This window comes from Acartia tonsa, chromosome 10 (assembly GCF_053477335.1).
Source record: "Acartia tonsa isolate MP-2025a chromosome 10, ASM5347733v1, whole genome shotgun sequence".
NCBI classification, from domain to species: Eukaryota; Metazoa; Arthropoda; class Copepoda; order Calanoida; family Acartiidae; genus Acartia; species Acartia tonsa.
Genome location: NC_137269.1, coordinates 25,910,714 through 25,936,961, shown reverse-complemented (window position 1 = coordinate 25,936,961; position 26,248 = coordinate 25,910,714). Strand labels below are relative to the sequence as shown.

General features: G+C 32.2%; 2 protein-coding genes across 3 annotated transcripts in view; one reads left to right on the top strand and one right to left on the bottom strand.

Annotated features, from left to right (window-relative positions):
• Positions 1-906, top strand: part of LOC145329720 (solute carrier family 60 member 1-like) — a 29,058-nt gene extending 28,152 nt beyond the window's left edge. For both annotated transcript variants that reach the window (XM_080174081.1, XM_080174083.1), the window contains exon 16: positions 148-906. In XM_080174081.1, the coding sequence (XP_080030207.1) occupies positions 148-319 (172 nt within the window). In that variant the 3' untranslated portion in view covers positions 320-906. The remainder of the gene's footprint in view (positions 1-147) is intronic.
• A 687-nt stretch (positions 907-1,593) lies between these two features.
• Positions 1,594-17,630, bottom strand: LOC145329715 (uncharacterized). Its single transcript, XM_080174077.1, has 17 exons — positions 17,494-17,630; positions 12,641-12,714; positions 11,048-11,141; positions 10,637-10,688; positions 10,300-10,369; positions 8,301-8,349; positions 7,963-8,045; positions 7,502-7,569; positions 7,104-7,167; positions 6,622-6,715; positions 6,044-6,129; positions 5,695-5,765; positions 4,751-4,794; positions 4,370-4,463; positions 4,073-4,140; positions 3,426-3,558; positions 1,594-3,142 (listed from the first exon to the last, which is right to left on the bottom strand). Exons 1-17 carry the CDS (start codon positions 17,514-17,516, stop codon positions 3,137-3,139), a joined length of 1,173 nt encoding a protein of 390 aa, XP_080030203.1. The 5' UTR covers positions 17,517-17,630; the 3' UTR covers positions 1,594-3,136.
• Positions 17,631-26,248: the final 8,618 nt, after the last annotated feature.

Here is a 26,248-nt window from a genome sequence, read left to right as displayed (position 1 = left end):
TTCTGTCTGCTACAATATGTTCTCTACCTGTCCTCAATATAATATTATATTTTAGTCTTGGTCCCATGTCTATAATGTACCTGACCCTACTGTTCTGTCTGCTACAATATGTTCTCTACCTGTCCTCAATATAATATTATATTTTAGTCTTGGTCCCATGTCTATAATGTACCTGACCCTACTGTTCTGCCTGCTACAATGTGTTCTCTACCTGTCCATGTACCTCCTGGCAAGATCAATTTATCCCCCCAAGCCAGAAATGGAAAAGGAGATTGAACAAGAAAAGACAGAATTCTTGCAAAAAGAAGAAAATCTTTAGGCTTATAATATAAATGTTATTGTAGAAATTTGGTTGGTTCGTTTGTAATGCCCAAAACGCGAGGTATTAATACTAAAACCTACTACTAATAAAGATAATTACACAAGTTATGGCTTCAAATGCGAGAGGGGGGAGGGACCAGTATTTGGATTTCATTATGCTCTAATAAGCTCGCTACTATCGGACGTGATTGTCTTTTATTTTAAAACAACATAACTTTTTATATGTTAATTATGTGTATAGTACCAATAGCAAGTCATAAATAAATACACCAAAGCATTTCATAAAAAATATTTTTTTCCAAAATATCTTTTAAAAATATCGACTGAAACTCTGAATTGAAACAAGTGGCGTGTACAGGTATTTGCCAAAGAATTTGTGAATTATGATTAGATGAAAAAGAGAATGCCTACCCATTGTTCTAAATTTAATAAGGTTGTGGTTTCCTTCACGTACACCCATTTTTGAAAACTAGTACCATCCATTTTTCTTAATGCGTATTTTTTTTATAATATGACAATTTATATGTTTTATATGTCAAATTTTTTATATTGTTAATGTAAATATACTTTTATACTATTGTTGAATATTTTTCTTGTTTTTGTCATAGACTCGAGTACAGATTTCAAGGTTGCTGCATTAATGGATAACTTTGAACTTACACCAGATTTTCATGATCTCTAATAAAGTGAAACACACAGCGGGCTAAAATAACGATCCCCTTCCTCCATCCCATTTATCCCCTGCCTTCCAATCAACCTGGATAAACGAAGTTACCAATAAATAATATAGGAAACGTCAACCGAAATTGACAACAATTTTCATCGTATAAACGTATATGTTACATCTATTGCTACATTACATATAAACAGCTGTAGCCAACACCTCAATTAATTTGAAGAATGAAAAATTCATATAGGTTTCGTGATTTATTTTTGTGGGAGGGGGTACCTAATATCAGTAATGACTACCTTTACCTCTTATTGTGATTTATAACATATTCCAAGCATATAAGCATATGTAGCAAAATTTACAATTTTAGCAAAATTCAATTGAATCTAATAACTATGTTGGTAAATAGTACATCAAAAAGCAACATTTTTTTATTTGTTTCAAAGATTTAAAAGTAAAAATGGACAATAGCCTTATGTTTACAGAACAGTCTCGCAGTAAAATATAAAATACTAGCATCCAGGGGCCTTCCTAAAATGGTGAACTTAACCGGTTCAGTGGTTCACGATATATTACCGGACAAACTAAAACAAAAAAATATATTTTGAATCCATTATATATTTTTACATAAAATACAAAATAATATGCACAAAAAATCACAGAATTTATTTATAAAATGGAAGATTTTTTATGAAAATTACATTAAAGACGACTTTTATATTTTTAGAATATTTTTTTTAATGCCCTATCTATTTGCATTTTAAGAATCTTTTACAAGTTACCACCATACCTTACTTTAGAGAAAATACAAAAGCAATGGCATTGTTTCTTGTACATTTTAAAGCCAAAGTAGATCAAATAAAAACTATTGGATAGTACAAAAATTCTTTTACAATCTACTTTAAACAACTAGCGTTGATATTTTACATATTTCAGTACAAAAATACACGTTTAAATCACAAAATATGTCTTACATGAAATTCTACATGAAATTACTTTAAAACGAGTATTTTCAGTGATTATTACTTTAAAGTGCATAAAAAATTTAAATAATTATTGTGAATCATTTGTGCAAAAGATGAAAAATAGGTCAATTATATTAGAGTAGCAAAGCTTTTTTCTTTTCAAATTTTTTTCGTTTACATTAGAACTTTATTAAACCAACCACACATTAGCCAGGCAGAGTATATTTTCTAGTATGGCTTCAAAATCAATTAATAACCGCTGGAATAGAACCGGTTATAAAACATACTGAAAAATCATGTATAGCATCAAATTACAGACAATTTTATACCGGTTTTGCTTTTGTAATTTTTCTAATATCCGCGGAGAACTGTCTTTAATACCAGGCGCTAAATAACTATACTAATTATACAAGGACAATTAGATTTTTAAGCAGTGCAGCACTATAAGATAACAATAGCTTGGATGGACTGTTTTTTTTTTCAACTAAATTTTAAAATTAAGAAAATAAAGTAGCATTAAATAAACTGTGAATAACAATTCTAAAAATTCACTTTTTATTTGCGACATAGCATCAAGCATGGAAGGACGTAAAGACGCAACCTAATTATTAAGTAGCTGCGCTACTACAAATAAGATGATCTACAGTGGAATATTGTGATGGAGTATGAACATTGGGGTTGAGGTATTTTTTAGAAATAATTAATTAAAACAAGGATAAGAACATTCATTAAAGTGAAACGTTTTAAACCTTATAGTAAGTCAAAAGAACATTAACACGTATGGAGTGTCAGCACTTGAAAAACACAATCTTATTCGGGAGTTCCATTTTTTAAGGTAGAATTTTCACAAAGTGTTGCTTGAGGTGCATATTAAGAACACTTTTAAGATCTTTCTGAGCCTAATCGTCCTAGGAATCATAATTTTAGATATCAAGAATGGTTTAACTCTTCAAGTTGTTCCCTATTGATATATGAATAAGCATATTTGTTTGAAATCGAAATGGTAATTCTAACATTCTTAATTAAAGATGAGGGCTGTCTGTGATGGATGAACAAACCCTAATTGTAGAAAAGCTTGCTTTAAAAATCATGTTAAAATTCTGTCTTTAAAAATAAATTGAAAATTAAATATGAACAAATGATAATTCTTTGTAAATCTTCGGCTTGTAATTTCTTCATTTTAAAACTGAAGTAAAACATTAGATTATCAAATAAAATATAACACAATTTAAAAAAATCAAAGATACTCTATTATGATCGTTTTATGTTCTTCAGTCAGTCCATAACAATATGATCTATTGCCATAGGGCTGAGTTGCTGTACAAGATAATCCCAATGCCAGAAAAAATAAGTCTTAAAGGGACATCCAAGTTACGACATTCCACCCCACAATTTGAATTATTTTAAATTTTGAATTTGTACCCCCCCCCCCACAAAAAAAGCTTAAACATCTTTGCTATCTTCAATACCTGTGTCTTGATATCAATATCAATGGCTGGATTATCATAGGTGGACTTGGCTCTGTTCCTGCAGCAACTGTTGTCAACACAGGAGGCAGGCATACCTCCAGGGGACGGGCATCGAACCTGGCAACCCTCATCCCTGAAACATAAGTTACCCTTGTTTAATTTTGTTCTATTAATCTATAGCCTTAAAATGATTCCTGGAAAGAGAAGTTTTTAAGAGGGTTTTGGCTTGTTTATTCGCATATATTTTGAAAGTAACTGGACAAAGTGTCTTTAAAATCAGCCATGTGACGTAATAAAAATGAGGGAGATGAGAGGAGAAATGGGAAAGAAAACCCGGTATTATCCTCTTAGGATTTTCTCAAGTTGAATATAGTTGTACTGTGAATATCTTAACTATGGAAATATAATATACTTACAATATCTTTGAGTCTGTATACTCAAGTTGAATAGTTGTACTATGAATATCTTAACTATGGAAATATAATATACTTACAATATCTTTGAGTCTGTATACTAAAGTTGAATAGTTGTACTATGAATATCTTAACTATGGAAATATAATATACTTACAATATCTTTGAGTCTGTATACTCAAGTTGAATAGTTGTACTGTGAATATCTTAACTATGGAAATATAATATACTTACAATATCTTTGAGTCTGTATACTCAAGTTGAATAGTTGTACTGTGAATCCCTTGACTGTGGAAATATTCCTAAAAAATAAGAAGTTTTTAAAAATTGGTAAACCTACTATATACTACTAAAGGAACAACATTGCATATGAATATGATCATAAGTTAAACGAGATATCAGACATTAGTAAGTATTACAATTAAATTGGACCAATCACAGAAGCAGCTGACTGAAGTAATGGCCAATGAGAGGTCGTTATTAGAAATAAATAACGATTCAATCACGAGGTTTCGTGACTAGAATTTGTACCTTGATCTGTTTAGCTATGTCCATATGTGTATCAACATTACACATATCACTGGGAGGGCGTGCAACTTCTAGATGGACACTGGCAATCACTCGACTGTAACAAAACAACATTGAAATTTGTTTTAATATGTATCCTAAACAAATGGATTTAATTTGACTTGGATCTTACACCAGACTATCATATTCTCTAATAAATTGAAACTTGTAGCTGTCTTCACCTCCTATAACCCATCCCCCTCCTAATACAAGGTAAGTTATATCTAAAAGGCCTTTAAACCCCTAGACTAGCCTAAGAAATAAAAAAACTTTCTATCTATAGGGAAAAAAAGATTTTATCCAAAAAATTAAATGTTTTAAATGAATGAAAAAGAATAGTCTTACCTTCCTACAAGCCTCCAAACGTGAAATTCATGAATGTTTGTAACCTATACAAATCAAGATAAATAAAGTAAAATATTTTTTAACAAGGATGACAACATCCATAAAAGCGAAGCACTGAAACGGTAGGACAAACGGACATTAACAATTGTATAGTGTCAGAACTGAATAATCATAATATAAATGTATAAGAGTCAAAGCAAAATTGTAAGTAAATTTGTTGAAAAACTGCTTGATTTAGGATAATGTTTATGGACATACTTACATTTTTAGGACTTAATTATAGAGTTGCTTCGCTTATTACATCATACTTTGTTGTCCCAGGAATCAATATACCAAAAATCAGACCAATCGGATGATTAGATCACATAAAACTTTGTTGTTAAAAAGTAAAAAAATCAACATGTTAAAAATGGACGTACGGACATTTTAGTGATGATTATAGAGTTGCTACGCTTTTTAAATCGTACCTAACTATTAAAGGAATCAACATACAAAATTTGAAATCGATAGGACAATTCTAACATGCCTAAATTAACGAAAAAAGCTATCCGTTACGGACGTACGGACGGACGGACGGACGTACGGACGGACGGACGGACGTACGGACGGACCGACCCTAATTATAGAAAAGCTTCGCTTTTAAAAAGGTAAATTAACTGTAACAAGCATTATAAGATTAGGAATTACCAGCGACCACGCGCCTAGAGGCCTTTAGGGGCACTCGAGGATCAGAGAGGGGGCGTTGCCCCACTCCCCTTTTAATTTTAGTTCTTAAAAATGAGGGAGGTTTTTTTTCGAGGTTGGTGGTACCCTCAAAAATTTTCCTATGACCCATATCGGTTCAGCAATTAGAAAAATCCTTTGGTACAGACAGACATCCTGTTATTTAGTATATAGATTGAAATAATAAAATACTAAATGTATAACTATATTAAAAATCTTACTTCAGTAAGCTTGATAAGACCAGCCTCGATTTCCTTGATGTTAATATTTGGTGGGATAGAGTTCAACAGAACTAAAAAAAGAAAAATCTAATATTTCGTGTAGGAATATTAATTTGATTTTTGTTCCATGTTATTTAAACAAAGTAATATGTAAAACATATATTTGATTATTCTTTAAAAATATGTGGGTTCATTCTAGACAATAAAGAGATAAGTATAAATTTTAACCAATAAAAACAACTTTGGAAAGCTTTTTTTACGAAGGTTAAACATTGGAGGGTGGGAGATTATTCTTTGTTTCAGTAATAGGTTTGCTTGAAAGCACAAACAAACTTTTCTAAAAATTTACCTAAAGTAGAATCTCTGAGTAGAGGCCAAGAGCTGATACAAATGAGGATAACAATGATCAGCGACAGCACAGGGTCCAAATAATCCCTAAATTTTGCAAGGTTAGTCTTTATAAGGCATTACTGGCATTACTTAGGCATTTACTGGCATTGAGAAAAAAGATCTTCCCGGAAAAGCATGACCGATATTACCATAATTATCTTGTAATGCCATTCATTAAGACACTTATATTAACTATAGTGACCGAATGACCAAAATAACGTACAAGACTTCCTTATTTACATGTAATCCTAGTCAGTAAGCAACATGACAGAAGCACTGATCCTTACCAATACCTGGAACTTTACTTGAAAGCAATGATCGTTACCAAAGTCAGAGCCCTTAATGGCAGTGGAACTTTTTGTGATCACAATTACCGTCCCTTTCTTGGTTTCTCAGCCAGACAAACCATACTTGGAATCTTACATGACCGAAATGACCGTTCCTAATTTTTTTCCCCAGTCAGTGAGCCACATGACCGAGGAACTGGTCTTGACCCATCACATTGAATTGTACATGGCCGCGATGACCGTTACTTACTTGTATTCCCATTCAGTGAGCCACATGACCGAAGCACTGATCATAACGACAACGCTGCCCAGAGCATCTGCGAGGATGTGAAGGAATACGCCAGCTTAACAGAAACAGGTAAATTATATTTGTTTTAATTTAAAAATAATCAAGTCTTAACTTAAGTAATCATTAAGGTTTTTTTTCTATTATCTGTTAAGGTCTTGCTAACCACTGAACCAATTAAGTTTTTTGTTTTAGTAAAGCTTCATACAGGTCCCGTGATGGTTTTGTGGTATTTTATTTATTGTTATTTCCAATTCCTAAAATGGTTTTATACTATTTTACTGACTTTACTCCCCTGGATGCTAGAGAAATAGCAGGTATAGTGATTATATAAATTCGCAATGATGTGTTGGTTTTGCGCAATAGTAATTATAAAGTAGTTAATCTCTTTAAATAACAAGGACAAGTTTATAAGTACCACAGCTTCAATTTAAAAGTAAACTTACTTATATTCATATTTTCACCAGAGTCATGGCTGTGCCCATGTGAATGAGATTTCTTTTTAGTCTTCTGAAAATTTAAAATCAAATGTTTTAATTAAGTCTAAACATCGGTAAATTACACAATTAAAGCCATACGATTCAGGGAGGGAGGGGACATTGGACAGGTTACAATAGACCCAAGGTTTTATATTTAACAACGTTTTAATTGACATAAAAAATTTGGGAAAATTTATTAAATTTTGATAGGTTTGTGTATTAAGTGGAGAGACCAAACGTTTCAACCATTTATTAAAATCTACAGAAGGGGTAATTTAGTGTTTCCTCCTTGGAGATACACATCAAAATATCTCCATTTGACAAATCATGTTTAAAAATATACTCTGTTGATTATTAAAATTCACCTCTTTCTTGTTTTCTGGGTTAGACTCCTCATCTGATGATTCTGTGTCAGACTTGTGGGCATGATCACCTATATAATACAGTTGCTATGATTACACTTAGTCTAATACAAGAACAGCTCAAAGATTTTTCAAAAATAAACCAAAACATAAGTTTAATTTTCATAAAGGCTTCAAGTCATGAAGTATACAATTGTTCAATTCAGTTTTACAGAATTCCACCCCCCCCCCCGCACAAAATACACAAATCTCCTGCCTTCCTAATCCAACTAAATATAATAATCACAAACCATAATTCATCAAACTTAACCTTACCTAACCTATCTAATTGATATTTAGTAAAATATTCAGCTTGGATAAGACATAGGAAAAAAGTTACCTTCCCACTTATTTTTGTAAAATTAGTGGGGCCAGGTGTGCTTGCTAAGAAGTTTGAGGGAAAGCACCTTAAAAATAATTCTTACCATCATCTCCACCATGTGAATGACCGTGATGACCAAATATGAGGAGGCCAACCACGTTGATAGCAAGACCAACACCACCAACTTCATCAACAATACTTTCATTGTGTTTAGACTTCACTTTTATGTTTATCAGGGGATATAATATGCAACGGTAGATAAATTAATCTACGCCAATTTTTCCGCCTATTATTTATAACCAAAAAAAGCAAATTTTAATAATTTTATCTCGTCTTATAGAGATATATTAAAAATATAAGAGAAAAATATGTCAATCTTCAACATAATTAAAACGAATAAAATTTCTTCAAAATTAAAACACAATTAATGAGTTTGTTCCTATAAGAATTAATTTTGGGTTTTGTAACGGTTCCACAACTAAGAATCTCTACACAGAAAAAAACAGAAATTATATAAATTTTAGTACAAAAAAGGTTATTATAGAATATCGTGGATATTATGACAGGGGGGAAAATTTTCGTTAAATTAGGTTACTAACATGGAATTCTTTTATAAATCAGTTCATTTATTCAGTAAGGTTTGGAGGGTATAGGGTAAAGGGGGTGGATGGGGGGTATTATTAATATAGCTCGCTGCGATTTTAACTTTATTAGAGAACATGAAAATCTGGTGTAATATCCAAGTAAAAATATAGTAAAAATCTATCATAATTAGTTTATATTTCACATTTCATTTACCTTTTCTAAAACTTTTTATTGCCAATAACATAGAATTTTTAAAAGTTATTGTCAACCAAGGGTATTTATCAAAATGGTAATGTCTGAACTTCAACACTTATAACGATAATAAAAGAAAATTTAATATTTGCACATAATTATGACAATCTGCCTTTGGTAACTTATTATTTAAGTACATTTTTTGAACCTTGTAATTTAAGCAAAGCAAAAAGTCATCAAGAAGTGTCTCTTTTGTATTGTTGGTTGTTTGTTATGTTAAAATTGCTATATTTTACAATGAAAATACATTTTTTTCAAGAGAAGCTACTCTACAAGTCAAATGCAACTTAATTATTAAATTATGGCCAGACTTTAAAATGTCCGGGTTCGTATGTTAACTATAATAAATTACTACATTAAAGTTAAACTATAGCTGTCTATCCGTTTGGTTGTCTCTTAAGATCTCGCTAGCCACTGAGCCGATTAATTAGGGCATCTAAGGGAATCTAGTATACCTTCAGCTCCTGGGGTGGTGTTTATATAATTGATGGAAAAGAAACCCTCCTTCTATGAAGAGGAAACTCAACTATGTGTTGATTGTTATATCAAATTTTGATTATAGTGATTTACCCCCACCCTTTCAAGGATCGAAGCCTCAAGGTAATATCTAGTTGGGTGATTGCCCCACAGGGATAGGCAAATGGCCTCGCACGGTTAGATCCCCCCCGCAAAGGCTAGAAGTAGGAGAAAAGCTATTTTGAAAACAAAAACAAAGGATCACCTCTTTAGGAGCGTTGCCACGAAAGGGACTATACCAAAGATTGTTATAAAAATGAAGTACAATATTTATATATTTATGCTTAATATAGCTTCGCTATTTCTGAATTAATCTTTCTAGTTTCTGCAAATGAATGTCTGTGACAATGTTTGTATGAATGTTATGATAACAAACATAAAGAGAAAAGTATATTTTTATAGGAAGGCTATTCCTGTAAAAAAGAACAAGAAGCATCAGAAGCATACTAATAACAATTCAGGAAATATCCATAAATAGTCTTTTGTAGAATACCTGACAGACCGACGGGCCTAGTAAGTTGTAAAAATCCAGATTATCTTAAATAGCAGACGAGAAAATCCCACTTACCCCATAGCGAAATGAACTGCCGGACTGACAGACATCCTAAGTTAATTATACAGTAGCTTCGCTAATAAAATTCAGCAGTGTATCATAAATAGCAGCCAAGAAGATTCCCTATCCCCATTAGTGTAACGGACGGACACAGACAGAATTTTGGTTATTAAAGATACAAAAAAGCATAAGTAATGAAATTTTTAGATATTACTTATTCTTTAATTCTAGAAGAATGTTATTATAAGGATATTATTAAGTTAGTTAAATTGTTTAGGTGCGGTGCAAACATTTTATCTGTGCAAATCACGCGACAGTCACAACAAAAATATAGTTATTAAGGATGAATCATGAAAATTGTGCCTTTTAAAGAGTTAATGTATTTTCTGCTTTAGAAAGCTGTTTTCTGTCTTTTAGGGAACGAAACTACTCATTAATTCCTAAAATCCAACTCTCATATTTGAAATATAAAAAGTTATTTTCAAATAATTTGACCAAACAGGACATGCAAAAATCATTTTCAGTTTTTTTCCTTGATAGCTTCTACAAAAATAGAGAAACAGAGAGCAAACAAAAATACAGCATTGACAAGAGCTCCAACAACCTAAAATAAAGTAATAATAGATATACTTTTAATCCTATTAAACACAGAGAAATTCTAAATTGTCTAAAATTAAGACAATTTTGTATAGCTATATTTTAGTGCTTTTTAATGTCACTAAAATATGTAAAATTCTTTTGAGAGTTACGAAATTGATCAAAATTGATTATACCTTCAAAAGTAAATAAGTCAAGAAGAAATTATGTGAAAATTAAAATGAACTTTGTTTACTAATTTTAAAAATAAAGTCTCCATGAAGGTTTATTTTACCTCAGCTCTGGCCCAACCATATGTGTTCTTTTTCCATCTCTTTGGGCTCATTCTAAAATAATCCTTATGTAAAATTATCAGGATTTAATAGGCTTTTTTCGTCTGCTAACAAATTGTTTTCTGCTACTTGGCTGTATGTTATATTCCTGATACTATTGGTTGATTTCCAAAGACCAAATTAAGAGTCGGCACAAGGTCCTTGGAATGGAGACATACAGTTATTTAAACCATGCCCCTTCGAGTGTTTACTCTAATTACTGGATGCAAGTGGTATCTTCATATATAGTAACAAAATTCTACACTATATAGATGTAGCGAAAATCATATTTTTCTTTTTGGCGTTACGGACGGAGACAGAAGTTTGGCATAGCCGATATGAAATTCAGTTACTATACAATAGCACTGACTAACCTGACACTGACAAAAGCAATAACAATGGCGATAACATCACTGAGCATATGAAAACTGTCAGCCACGAGAGCCATAGAGTTTGTCTGGTTTCCAACTAAAATAACAATAAATATTTATCGTATTCATTCGAATCCGGTGGATAGGAACCGGTTCACTTCCATACGAAAAAACTATGTCTAGCACCGAATTATATCCAGCTTTCTACAAATATAAAATGTAGAATCATAAGATTAAAACCAGATTATATCCGCGGAAAGCCGTTTATATTACGATGAAAGATATAACTATTATCGCATCCTATTATAGACAGTTTTCCTCGAATATTAAAATGAAAAAGCATAGGATTAATTTTCCGTGTGTATTTCTGTTTTGTTATTTTAAAAAGGAAGGAACTCTTTAATCCCTGAACCGATTTGTTTCTCCTGTACAGTATATCCCCAGCAAGATATTTTGCCATAGAGTCGCCTTCGAGCTCGTGCAATGTATGAACCGATTCATATGCTAACTCGAATCCCATCGCCATGAATTAACACCTATTTTTAAAAAAAAATTAGGTGGTAATTCATAAGCTACCGTTTGAGATATCAAACAACGTACCATGCTACCTTCTAAAATTACGTTGAATAAAATATACATACCTAAATACCTCCAGTAAAAAAATCAATCAGGAAAATCGTTTTATAAATTTAAACTCTTAGATTTTTATTAAACTTAAAAAAGTATTGTTAACACTGAATAAGGCACTGAAAAATATAGGTTTTCTAATTTACATATTACGGAATCAAACAGCATGTGTTATGAACTATTTCCTTTTTTTTATAACGACAAAGATGCTCTATATATCATTAGGTTGGATTTTAAAGTTATATATTTTAAGAACTTCAAGGAATAAAAATATACTGAAACAAGGACGACAATAGCTTAAAGAAGCGAAGAACAAAACGGTAATGGACAAACAGGCACACTGTGTTGTATAGAAAACTACATAGATAGTGGGAGGGATATGGTATATAGTAGAAATCACGAAATATATCTTTTGCTGCATTCCCGAGAGACCGATGGACTTCTACTAGATGCTCTTTGGTAAGAGTTACAAAAAAATGAGCAATCTATCTTAAATAGCAGCAAAGACAATAAGTCTTCTCCAATAGTATTAGGAAGGACAGAAAAAAATTAGAGTACCACCGCTACGTTAAAGGCAAATGGATGTCAAAATATTATTAGTATCTTGTAATTAAAGAAAATCTACCAAATGACTAAATAGGCTTCACTACTATTGATTGTTTATTCTCCTTGTTTTTTTTGTGTATTTTCCTTGTAACGTATCAATCAAACTTTGGTAGCTATATCAAAATCTTAAAAATGCATAAAAAATGGCAATTTTTTCCATTAGGTTGGAATTAATATTCACAAAATCATAAAGAATTCTGAATAAACTCACGAAACCTAATGGCTAATGTTGAAATTTGTACATACTACTGCTATCATAGGTTTATGGCTTAAATAGAAAAAGCACCACTGATAAGACTTCTAGTCAAATGTGATGCTTTTTTAAGTTTAATTGTCTATATGGCAATTGAAATAAAATGTTACCTATAAGCTCTACCAACATGAAGCTTCCCGTCATTAACAACATACTGATCAGCTTAGCCTCACTACCACACATACTAAATATTAATATATTATTATTACAGGTCAGATTGTAGCTATTCTATAACTTTATAAAACCCAACATACTAACTAAGCCTCACAAACTTAATATTAATGTATTGCAACCAACATCTGAACTAAAATTCTGCTAAAAATATTTGGAAATTATGCAGAATTTGGGAAGCAATCCTAGTAAATACAAGGTAGCTCCTTGCAAAATTGCGCAAAATATAGTTGGCAATAATCAAAATCATGACATACACGATAATACGGAATTTTTGGTAAATAATATAGAGTTAAGATGTATTTAAAATTGTACCTTATAGTTAACTGAATCGTCATATGCAATGTTATAAATCAATTGACGGTTTCTAACCTACTTCAATTAACGGACGTACCAATAAAGAAAGCAGTATTTTTAAAGAAGATTCGCTATTTGTAAAGTACAAGTTGTTCTGCTACTAAATGTATAATCACGCGCACAAATAAATTAGCATTTGCAAACTTTTTTTCTGTCATTCTTATTTGCATAATCATAAGTGCTACTCAATGTTTTTAAAAAATTGTCAGAAATATATTTTGATGTATTTCCTGAAGCCTACCAGGCACTAATATACAACCCCCCTCCACCCTTATTTCTAAAATAAATATAAGAAAAGTTAGTTAGTTTTCCCCCTATATCTAAATCTTGAGGTGAACTACTACAAGGCTGCCCAGTTCTAAAGTTTAAACAAACAAATGAAAAAGTGACCCCACCATCTAATATTTTCAATTAATTTAAAAACAAGGGGGTAGGGTAGATATACCACACTTTTCTGGGATCTTGCCAAGTCAAGTATCAACTGTTGGGAATATCAAAGGATGACTCCATGCAAAATTTGAGCCGGATCCGGCCAAAACCGGCCGTGAATTTTATGAAAAACCGGTTTTTTCCGGTTTTTAGGGGGTATCTGTAAATCGATTCAGCTGGAGCAAAACCGGTTAGAGGTACAAAAAATTTTACTTCACATGAAATTTAGCCAATGCAATTGCCTACAAAAATGTACTTCATCACCAACTTGATTGGACAACTCTTTCCCCTCCTAAATGTCCATTAAAACCTCGGAAACGGCAAAAATCGCCAAAAATCACGCCTTCGGCGGCAAATAACGGCTAAACGGTCAGCCGGAGGCGAATGAAACATAAATAAAGAAATGTCTGCCTCAAAAAGTTGTTCAACATCATAGAGATGCTTGAAGTCTCTAAAACGACTCCTTCCCCTCCTTTAAGGGGAAAAACTGAAAAAACGTGATTTTCAAAAGTATGCCCACTTTGTGGGTGTGGGGGGCACTGAACCCGTCACCCCAAGGTCACTAAATATAAAGTCTAGGCGGCCCACAATGCTGAATTTTCACCAAGTGAAAGTCTTGTGTCATTATCTCTTATGAGAAAAAAGTTATTAATTAATTTAAATTTCAAATTGTGATTTTTTGATGGATTTCTTTGATGAAATGACAGGCTGGTCAATTTTTAGACCATTTTTTGCTGTTTTCGGCCCGCCACGCCCAAACGGTTTGAGATAATCTCACGGGACCTTTTGCCCGACCTAAGCCTGGTTATTAGTAAGGTCTAAGAAAAAAAAAATCCCGGATTGGATGAAGCACGACGTCGCTGCGCGCCGTCAAAAATCGCTGGTCGGCTCATTTTGCCCCCTCAAACCCTCACCTTGTGCCATTTTTCTGTGTAAAGATTATAATTATAATCTTTTGCGTAAGTCTGTTTTTTTTCCTAGACCTCACAAATAACCAGACTTAGGTTGGGCAAAAGGTCCCGTGAGATTATCTCAAACCGTTTGGGCGTGACGGCCCAAAAACCGCAAAAAATGGCCTAAAAATTGACCGGCCTGTCATTTCATCAAAGAAATCCATCAAAAAATCACAATTTGAAATTTTAATTAATTAATAACTTTTTTCTCATAAGAGATAATGACACAAGACTTTCACTTGGTGAAAATTCAGCATTGTGGGCCGCCTAGACTTTATATTTGGTGACCCTGGGGTGATGGGTTCAGTGCCCCCCACACTCACGAAGTGGGCATACTTTTGAAAATCACGTTTTTTCAGTTATTCCCCTTAAAGGAGGGGAAGGAGTCGTTTTAGAGACTTCAAGCATCTCTTTGATGTTGAACAACTTTTTGAGGCAGACATTTCGTTATTTATGTTTCATTCGCCTCCGGCTGACCGTTTAGCCGTTATTTGCCGCCGAAGGCGTGATTTTTGGCGATTTTTGCCGTTTCCGAGGTTTTAATGGACATTTAGGAGGGGAAAGAGTTGTCCAATCATGTTGATGATGAAGTACATTTTTGTAGGCAATTGCATTGGCTAAATTTCATGTGAAGTAAAATTTTTTGTACCTCTAACCGGTTTTACTCCAGCTGAATCGATTTACAGATACCCCCTAAAAACCGGAAAAAACCGGTTTTTCATAAAATTCACGGCCGGTTTTGGCCGGATCCGGCTCAAATTTTGCATGGAGTCATCCTTTGATATTCCCAACAGTTGATACTTGACTTGGCAAGATCCCAGAAAAGTGTGGTATATCTAGGGTAGGGGTCAGTGCTCGACAAGGCACTTTCAGGGAAACCATCTATCGTTTTGTGATTTATGGATCAATTCAAAATGATTATCTAATGTATTTTGCTTAGTTAGCTACAGGGATTCAACGATCGATTATTTTCTTCTTATTCTTATTTCGGTGGGAGAAAATAAGAGGTCTGTTTCCATCTAAGTGCATAGTCGATGATAGAACCTCTGGGAATAGTCCCTTTCGTAACATCGCCCCATAAGGGGCGATTCGTCGTATTTTTAAAATAGCTTTTTATAGGTTATTTTAGGTTAGGTTAGGTTATATTAGGTTAGGTGATTGCCCCATAGGGTTAGGGCACTGTAATTATAAGCCCTGTAAGGGTTAGGCATGAGGGGAAAAATAATCTTCCTTATTTTCAATTTACTTGAAAATAAGGGAGGGGGGCTTCTTAGGCCGTTTGAGAGAGAGCAACAATGATCTCAGACATGTGGATGGATAAAAGGACAAACAGACTACTCTAAATAAAGAAAATATTTTCGCTTAAAAATCAAATGTGTTATAAAAGTTGTAAAAATTAGAAATGCGTCTTGAACCTTATTGTTATAAGTACAACAAGTATCATAACATACATATATAAGCGAAGCTCAACAGACCGTCGGACAAACGACCATGAAAAAATACTAATAATAATTCAAAATTAAACATTATATAAAAGTCTTATAGCATTATGCCGAATCGTAATAGGAATCATGATTGCCAAATTCAAGTGAATAGAATCATAACATGCATAAATTAACTATCAATGCTATGCGTTGTAGATATGTGTACTGACGGAAGACCCGAATTGTAGTAAAATATCTTTTAAATACATACAAAGACAGGAGAAATTAGTTGTTAAGCTATTTACACCGACTTTACAACTCACATAATCATATGCTAATGCTTAATCTTTGAACTTGAAAACTTTTGAAAAAGCAAAGCGAAATCATTGATCTAATTCAAATATTTGTTTTCTAAAATTGTGGTCGGTCCGTCAGTCTGTAATGGTTATCTCTTTATGTTCAGTTATATATGTTAGAATTGCCCTATCGATTTTAAACATAAAATAATAATGTGCATAACAGCTAGATACGATTTAGAAAGCGTAGCAGCTCTATAATCGTTACCAGAATTAAAGGCCTCACGTCCATTTAAAACATACTGTTTTTTTTTACTTTTTTGACAACCGAATGTTTATGATTTTAGGAATATAAATATCGAAGCAAAATGAGTTACATAGCAAATGATCAGTGGTACATAGCAAATGATCAGTGGTCATAAAAAACAGAAGGGGAAAAGATAAATAAGTATATTACACACAATAGACTGACTTAAAGACAAAGTTAACTATAAATTAGCTTCGATACTATAAAAGGTGATATCATATTATCATTGCTTTGCTTAATGACAGAGGTACTATTACTGTCAAAATCAACTTGGTATTTTGGAATTTATAATTTGGATGAAAATGTAGACTAATGGATATAGTATTACTTATTATTACACCAGACTATCATGTACTTTAATAAAGTGAAACTTGTAGCTGACTAAATTAATGATCAATCCTATCTTCCCTCCCCTTTTCTCCATTTCCTCCCCTCCTAGTGGATGAACGTACTGACCAATAAACTAGTAGCATGTTAGCAAGTTGACGACAATTTTTCCCCCTGTCATAATATCCACATATATTCTACATCCAGTTTTGAATTTATAATTGGGATAAAAATGTAGATGTGATGATAGAAGCAGTGTTCATTCACTTCCGCAGTGCTCACATTATCACATTACCAATCTACCAGAACCGCATATATTTAAACGGCATAAACTACATATTCTCCCCTGCTTCACAAATAAACATCCCCTCAATTTTTTAGTGCTTCTTTTTGGAAATTTGAAACAATGAAAAATTTGGAAATATGATACTATGGAGAAGTGAATACTCACTTGTTGAAACAAATTGATCGTGCTTTCTCAAAAATTGCCTATCGAGCACTAAAACCCTCCCCATTTATTTTATTAATAAATTGATTAGCTTATTGTTTCTAGAAATTAACTTCAGGTGTCTTTTCTATATTTCACAAACTATTTTTATTTATAAGTCCTGAACTACATATATTTAATTGACTCGCTAAGAATGTTTGACCAACCAATGCAAAAGAGCTATCAGGTTGCTTTGCTACAAAATAACAAACCTCTTTTTATTAAATTTTCCCATCTTGAAGCGTGTTCTGTTCTATATTTTGTGTTAGAATCAATTCTTGTTGAATTCTATTCTAATCTATAATAACAATTGCTTCCGTTGATCACAATAACAACATTTTTACTCTCTGAAATAATTTAAACATTTTAATTAAGATTATGATTTTTATTGAGCTCGGCTGCTGAATCAATACGGGATGTTAAAATTGGCACAGTTGCCGATCCCTGCAAAATTAATAACTTAATTAAATTTTTGTAATCCTTAATTAAAAGTAAGGATATCTATGTGTCTGTGGAAAAGGATATCGCAAACAGTTGCACCGATATGATTTTCCTTTACAGGGAACCTTTCCAAAAAAATCGCCCGAGGTAAAAATTATTTTTAATTTCTAAAAAACTAAAATGGAAGAATTTAACGAATTTGAAAAAAGATTAAATTATATATCATTCATTTGACACTTCAGTCATTTATTAGTAATCATCCATTAAGAAGTTAAAAAAACCGAAATAATTTAAATAAAATGTTTAGAAGACTTTTATTTCATCTGCCTTACTGTCTTATTGTGACCAAACTCAAGATAGCGAATCAACTTATGTCAAGGGTTCGCCAGCCGTATCTTAAACACTTGTAAGCAACATGTGAACCTATTCTCAATAAGCAATCTGTTTTTGGATTAAATATTTGAGTTTCCCAAAAAAAACGACCACAGAAACCCCCACTCAAAAATCAAAAAAAAATATATATAAGTAAGAGTTTTTCGTGAAATAGGTTAGTTTATATTGGGCATAGGGCAGCTACGCAGTAAATTTTTTTTCCAACAATAAGACAGGTGTTGTTCGCTTGGCACTTCTTCAAGGGAAAGCATAGAATATTTTAAGCAACCAAACGTGTTTAAGTTGTCGGATTTTGCAATATGATTGGCTGACGCGCGGCTGCCTTAGCCCTAGTTTATTTTCAATTTGACCCCGCCCAAAATTCTTTATGATTTATGAAATCCACAAAAGAAGATTTAAAACTAATTTTTTTTTGTCTCAAAAACTTACTAATACACATATAGACGCACGCGTTTGCTAACAAAGGAAAACCCATTCTACTAAAAATATTTATTTAGCTGTATTTTACATTTCTTATTGTGTTACACTTAAATATTTAATGTTTTTGATAAGAAAGATAAAACATTTAGTAGCTATTGGGGAAATTACCTAAGTACCCTGCAATAACCTAAATAACGCAGGACCAAAAAATGATCTTTCCTGATAAATTTGTATACGTTCTCAAGATCTTAATGAACACACACACATACAACTAACTTTTGTATGAGTAACAAGGTTTTATTTGTCTGTCTGTTAAGATATCATTAATCATCAAGCCGACTGAGTTCTCTAGCTTAGCAAAGCTTCAATTAGCGTCCAGGATGGTTTAAGGCTATTTTTCAGTGTCTGACATACAGACAGACAGACAAACTGACAAAACGCACAGATAAAAATAAAAAATGTTAATTTGAAAGAAATAATATAAGTACAATAGATCTTAAAAAATCTAAATTAACTAGCACAAAAACTGTAATTAACAAAACCAAAATAAAATAAGTTTTTACTAAAAATGATTGATACGATTGATTTTGTGATATTGTTTCATTTTTGTTCAGATATTTAGTCAGTTTTAATGAGTATATTATGATTTTTTTTATAAATTTAATTCGTGTTAAAGCTAATATATATTTTTAATCCTTTACTAAACCCTTATTACATATTTTATAAGCTTGTTGAAGCTGCAAGACTTTTAAAATAAGCTGTCAATATCAATCTTTCAAAATATTGAATAATATTATGATATTGATATAGTACAGTCCACGGTAAAATTTTGCTGAGGTAACAAAATATTATTGTAATCAAACTAAGGTCAGCAAACAATTTGGAATTAATCTAATCTCATAATGCAAAGTTGTGTCTATTTTACGCGTGTTTTGTCTAACCAGACGCTCACTTAAATACTTTGGCCTTGCCTATTGAAGATTATTTAGTAATCCTTAGTTTTTTAGGTAAGGTTTGATACCAGCAACATCTTTACCGTGATCTGTTCAAGATCATAATATCTTATCATGAATTCGATCAGAATAAGTTATTCACGCAGTTTTGATGCAAACATTCTTTGGTTTAGTGCGAAGCTACTCTACAAGTTAAGTTTGTGGGTCTCTTGGTAGTTTGTTCATGACCTACTATTTTGATAATAACTTTAAAAAGTTGGAATATTTGGCAATTTCTCTCAAAGTACTTACCGAGCATAGAAACCCCCTCTTTTATTTTGAAATAAATTGAAAATAAGAGGAAAGTTTTTGATGTTAGTGATTTTATCTTGGCACTTTGAGAGTAAGCATCAATTGTTGCAAAGATGCTTAAATTGTAGCTTCACTTGTCAAAACAGAATTACACCAAGATCAGTTATATTCATTAGTAGTGCAACAATTATAAACTAGCAATTTTCAAAAAATAATAGTTAAGTAAATTTATTCATGCAATGCCAATATGTCTTTTTCAATAAATTGCTCATATAAGAAAATATTGTTTAAAGAACATTAAAGATACATTTTTACCGAAGTCTTAAGCATTACGAATGTACGTACGGACACATAATGGCTATTGCGTAGCTGTAATATTAAAAGGAGTTTGATTACATAAAGAATTAAGATGGTACAATATTCTTTTTTTTCCACTTGATCAACCACGAACAAAGAAAAATAATCAGATGGCTATTTTAAGCTACCCCAAATTTAACCACAATATCCTGGTGAGGTGATTTGAACCCCCCCCCCCTCCCCAAGAAATATTGAAAAGCCAAGACAAATATGCTTAATTGCTGATAAAAAAGTACGTAATCAAAATTAAACCACACATTTTAAGTGGTAATCCGTTGCAATATCTATAGATTATCGTTATATCGATAATATGACAGCTATCATAGAACCCATTAAATTGGATCTCATATAGTCGACGTAAGTAAATAATGACAAACATGAAATGTAAGAACGAATACAGAATTTTTTTTTGACATAAACCTATATAAGTGACATAAATTAACCTCACCAGTATTAACTGCCAGAGATTGGGGTAAATTACAAATCAAAGAAATTGTTGAAATTGAACGTGAGAAATGTTATCGTAAAAGTTAATCTAGCCCAAGTTTAGTTTTTTTATACAGGGATTGGTCATCACAAGATAAAAAAAAATACAACTCTAGACGGACTTTTTTAATATGGCATGAAGTCTTCTGTATTGATCACAAACTAAAATATTGTTACATGTTCGTATTTTGTTTCTAACATAAGCAATTGTCTTTTTGTACAATTAACTTGTGCAATGGAGTTAAATATGTTAAAGTATTTTTTGTCTGTTGTAATATCCCTGCATTTCATGTTGCGCTGTTTCAGACATGAATTATGGAATCTCACTTTTTTCAAAGAGATGACGAGATGTGAAAATTTCGGACAATATTTTTAATTTAAAAGGTCAAAGTTTACATTATCATATAGCATAAAGTTATTTTAAACTATTTTTAGTAGCGCAGCTTCTCTAAAACCAATGTCGAAAGTATGTTCGTATTAATTATAGTGTTGTTAAGATATTTTTTAACAGACCAAAATAATCAGAAATTTCCTAACCAACACCACTAGCCAAATTTACCATTTTAATAAAGAATGATAAAATGCTCCTTTTGCCTGTTGTAAAATACCTATTAGATTTAATTAAAAATAAGCTTCTTTATTGTTACCCGACACGGCCTTTAAAATGTGAAAAAATCCTAATTTGAATACTGTTAGAAATTTAAGGTGTAATACTAGAGACGTTGAAATATTCTGCTGCAATTTCTTGCACATGATATTAAAAGAAAGAAGAGGGAGAATGCCTTGACATATAAACAGGCGCAGTAAATTACCATGTCCTGTTAGGACTTTCAGACAAAGGTTAAAGAATCAAATGGTTTGTTGTCTGTTGGATTCATACAATTGGTCATGCATCAATTCAAAAGATCTCAACGGACACAGAAAGAAACATCGTACTATATTTTTTTCTACTTAAAATTGATGGTACCAATATGAGAATGGACTACACCCAAAAGTACACTGTACGTGTGTTATGGTGGCTTTTAGTTCATTGCTGTAATAATCAAGTTGCCGTGACCAAATTTTTTTAGTAATGTACTAGCTACTCTGTAATTCTTATGTCTTGATAAGCTGATCCACCCGTTATTTGTTAAATAGTAAATATTGTTTTTCTTATAGCGAATCAACTATATATAGGACTAGGGTTCGTCTGATTCTCATATAAAGATTTATTATAAAAATGAATATTGATAGATTTAAGAAAATATTTCAAATTTTTTTCTTCATATTATCATTGTGTGCTAAACTTCGCAATTATTTGACATAGTCGTCCTTGTAAAAAGCATCAAGCTTATGATTTTGTCGGTTCCGTAAAATTTGTTCTGTCAAGGTTGTCAACAAGTTTGCACAAGTAGTTCATTGATAATTGAAACCATTTCTAGCTTCTAGTGCTATAGTGCAGCCACACTAAGCCGCAACTGAAAAATTTAAATTGCTGAAAGCGTAATATTCGATATCTGTAGATAATTCCAGCATGGATTCGAAACTGTTAATATCCGCTGGATTAGAAACGGTTCTCAGACATACTGAAAAATCTGTATAATATCGTATTTCAGACAATTTTTCACGAATCTCAAAATAAAAATCATGAAATTAAAATTACCAGTTTCGTTAGATCGGGCCTCTGAAGAAGAGATAATAAATGCGTTAAATACTAGTAGTTGGGTCTCTAGCACATAGGGGAAGAAGGGCAGTAATATAACCTTAAACCAACTATGGACCTATGTCAAGCTTACCTAAAATAAGGGACTCAATCGGTTCATAGATTAGCAAAAAAACTTACCAAATACTTATGTAATGGGATTGGATGAAAACTGAACTTCTTTCAAGACAAAGTGAAATATTATCAAAACGCCATGAAAAAAAAGTGAACCATATTTTCTTTCAAGTAGAAATTATTACTCAATTAAAATATTCTGTAATATTATTCCTATAAGGATCTCTATTTTAACCTGCGACCGTGGCTCAACACTTAGCGCATCCGCTCGTAGTCGGGAAGGTGATAGGTCGAATCTCGGTTCGACACCGCGTCATAACGATAAAAGACGATAAAAAGGGTTCCTAATGCTGCTATGCCAGCCTGTCAGGTGCGCGATAAAAAATAGTTAGGGGAATGCCTTGTTCCAAAACAGGCACAACTCCCTATCATGCACAGATAGGACTTTTCAGACAAAGGTCGTGCAATCAAAGGGTTGGTTGTCTGATGGGCAGATTGGCTAATAGACGCTTTACATCGCAATCATTGGGCTTAGGGCTGACAATACTTTCCCAAACACTGAAAAATTGTCAGCGGTCTATGCTCCCCCTGTAGAGGGAAAAGGTCTTGTTACTGTTACTTTTTTTAGGATGTCTATCAAAGAATAATTTTCCAAAACATCGTAAAAACGTATGAATTTTGACTTTAAATTAAGAAAAAAATTAGTGGTTGACTTGAATTATTTTTACTTTGACTTTTAACCACAATATTTAAATAAATGACTTTATATCGGTAGCCAATCTCCTCTAACACGTACTTTGACCGTCTATCTCAGTCTGTCTATATGTCTATTGTCTATATGTTTTGTCCCTTAGTATATCGGTAATGCTATAAGGTACATATGATCTTTCTAGAAATTTTAAGATAGAAATCTAGATTTTTTTGTGGACGATTCATTTGACCTGTAAGAATCCCAAATGTGATTATTCATATGTATTCAATTTTAATGTGATTTAATTCCCAAATTTATCCTATGTACTATCTAACAATGCATAAATAGTTTCAAGAGTCTTATGCAATTTTCACCTTTATTTCTACAGATCAATAAATTAAACTAGCTAAACATTTAAATTAACCACTGTATGCATTTTTGATAGGTGTGCTATCCGTTCAACATATAATAATACACATTTTCCAGTATGGCTTCGAAACCGATTAATATCCACTGGATTAGAACCGGTTCTCATCCATAGTGAAATATAATTTACAGCATCGTATTACAGACAATTTTCCGCGAAAACTAATACCAGTTTTGCTTATTGCTATAATTGATTTTAGATTATAATAATTTTAAGGGTGGGAGAGCCCACAAGTTTATTACTTTTAAAGGGCTGAAACATGTTTTTCTTTATAGAAAGGTAAGTTTCTGTGGTCTATAGGGGGGATATGGGGCGATTACCCTCCCCCCCCCCCAAACGATTTTTTTTCATTTTACCCCCCCCCACATTTAAAATTTATCCCTACCCTGGGGGTGCCGTAGGCACCCTCAACCATTTAGGAGGGGGTATTTACCCCCCCCCCCAAACAATTTTGAGGGGGTAAAAAATCTCTATCAAAAAAAATTTTCGCTGGCTTCGCGCTCATTATTACTACTAAATATTTAATAAAATTTAAACATAATTTACCCCTGCAAGCAGATTTCAGGGGGGGTAATTACCCCTCCAAGCAAATTTTACCCCCGGGGTAAAAATTTTTTTGGGGGGAATTTGCGGCGCACTTCGCGCGCCATTTTACCCCCCCCCCCCCAAAAAAAAAACGAATTACCCCCCCCTTAAAAAAATTTTTTCCTCCCCAAAAAAAAACTTTGACGCCCCTGGTCTATTTCTCTAAGTTTTCTCACCAAACTCCTATTTAAATAACTACTATAAGAGATAACAATGAAAGGAAGCATATTATGCAAAAAAAAAATTATCCTGGATTAATGTGCTAGTCATGAATTTTGCAAATATGCATTTTAATAATGGTTTTCTTTGGAATATTTGATTGATATTCTTTTTATTCAATTAGAATAATAATCTTTATTCAAAACAAGGACAATGAATAAATAGGCCAAAAAAGGAAAATTTAGTAACCGTAGAAGAAATAAATCAACCAAATAAAACACACATGGAAAAAGAAATTTTAACCTTTGATATACGGACGAACAGAATTAACTTAATTATAAAATATCTGCACTACTAATAATTGTGTCAAAATCAAAAGTAATATTTGGATAATTATGTGTTAGAAGTTAATTTAAACAAATGGATTTTTATTACTTGGATCTTACACCAATGTACTCTAATAAAGCAAAACTTGTAGCGGGCTAAAAAAGCAATCCCCCTCTCCCCCCTTCTATTGGATGAATGAACTGACCCATAGCAACATAAATTGACCAGATTTTCCCCCTATTATAATATTCACGTACATTCTACAACCATTTTTAAGCAGGCTCTCACATATACTGAACCAATATCCTACTTTCTTTTTGTGTAATTTAATGGTGAATTACAGTTCCAACTTTCCAATTCATTTGTATTTTTATGAAATTATAATAAACTATCCAAAAAAAAATAACTAAAAAAAAACTGGAAAGAGTATAAATGTAATTTACTGTATAAATAAAATCAATTGCTTCCTTGTCCTTAGATTTCAAAAAGCTTATTTTTAATAAAAAAAAAATATTTTGTAATTTACACTTGAGACTTTTAGAATTAGAAAAAATGTAGCATTCTAGGGGCCTCTTTGGGCATTTAAGAGATGACGGGGTTTCTTGTCTCCCCGAAATAAACTTTCCCCTTAACCTATAAGAAGCTTGATTGTAAATGAGTCCCATGTTTGTCCAGCAGTTAGATATATCTTATGATACCGACAAGCACACACAAACAAAAATATCTTGTTACTTTTATACGAGGATAATAGATGCCCAATTATTAGGTGAAGGGGTCCATGATCAAAACAATAGGACCACCGCAAGGCCTATACTAAGCTTCATTGAAATGTACACTCTAACCTACCCAGTAATTTGTGTACTTCATGTTATATATTTAGGTTGGATGTGTCAAAACACCAAAGAAAAATTATTTCCTTAACGAAAGAATTCCCCTTTCATATGAAAATGCTTTACTTTTATTATCTTAACTTTATTTAATGATTATGTAACCAAGATAATAAAATTAAAACCATTAGCTGCTATAAAGTGTAGTAAGGAAAATTAATAAGCAATAAATTTTTCGAAAATAATCTTAAGTTGCAATAAATAATTGTTTTCTTCTTTTCAATTTTGTGATTGATAATAAGTGAAATAAATGTACAATAATATTTAGTGTACAATTTTACTATATTCTATTGAATCAACCTAGCAGGGTCTTAAACTAAGGGTTCCTAACCGTAAAAAGTGCTCTTTCTCAAAACATTAAAAATCAACATACCAAACAATTTTGCTTAGACAAATATTGGTTCTTTTCCTTGGATGAAGGAGGGCGGTATTGGGAGTTTATTTGAACTAGCACTTTTTACTTCAAACAAAACATTGGATAAAGCTAAAAGAACGTCTGGAAACTGGTAAAATTATTCTTTATGATAATAGCTTTTTCAAGGTATTAAAATATGTAATAGTTACATAATATAAGGCCTTTAAAGGCAAGTGAAGTGCTATAAATTGAGACCTTAGAATTAATTATTTCTAAATTAAGTCCAAATAATAATCTATATATAAAAGGTTTTATAGGAAAATCTCTTAAATTCACATTTACTGGTCCAAAATAAATATTATCTACACTGCTACAGGGAAGCTTTACCCCCCTATCCTACATCCCTTATAAGAAAAAGTCCCTATAGCCAATTAGCAGT

What these genes read in the sequence shown, in the direction of transcription:
- LOC145329715 (XM_080174077.1), bottom strand. Translation starts at nt 17,516, where the DNA reads ATGGGAAAATTTAATAAAAAGAG. An exon ending in GTCTTATCAAGCTTACTGAA is followed by an intron (nt 4,795 to 5,694) that starts GTAAGATTTTTA and finishes TGATTTGTATAG; the next exon opens with GTTACAAACATTCATGAATT. An exon ending in GTTTGGAGGCTTGTAGGAAG is followed by an intron (nt 4,464 to 4,750) that starts GTAAGACTATTC and finishes GTTTTGTTACAG; the next exon opens with TCGAGTGATTGCCAGTGTCC.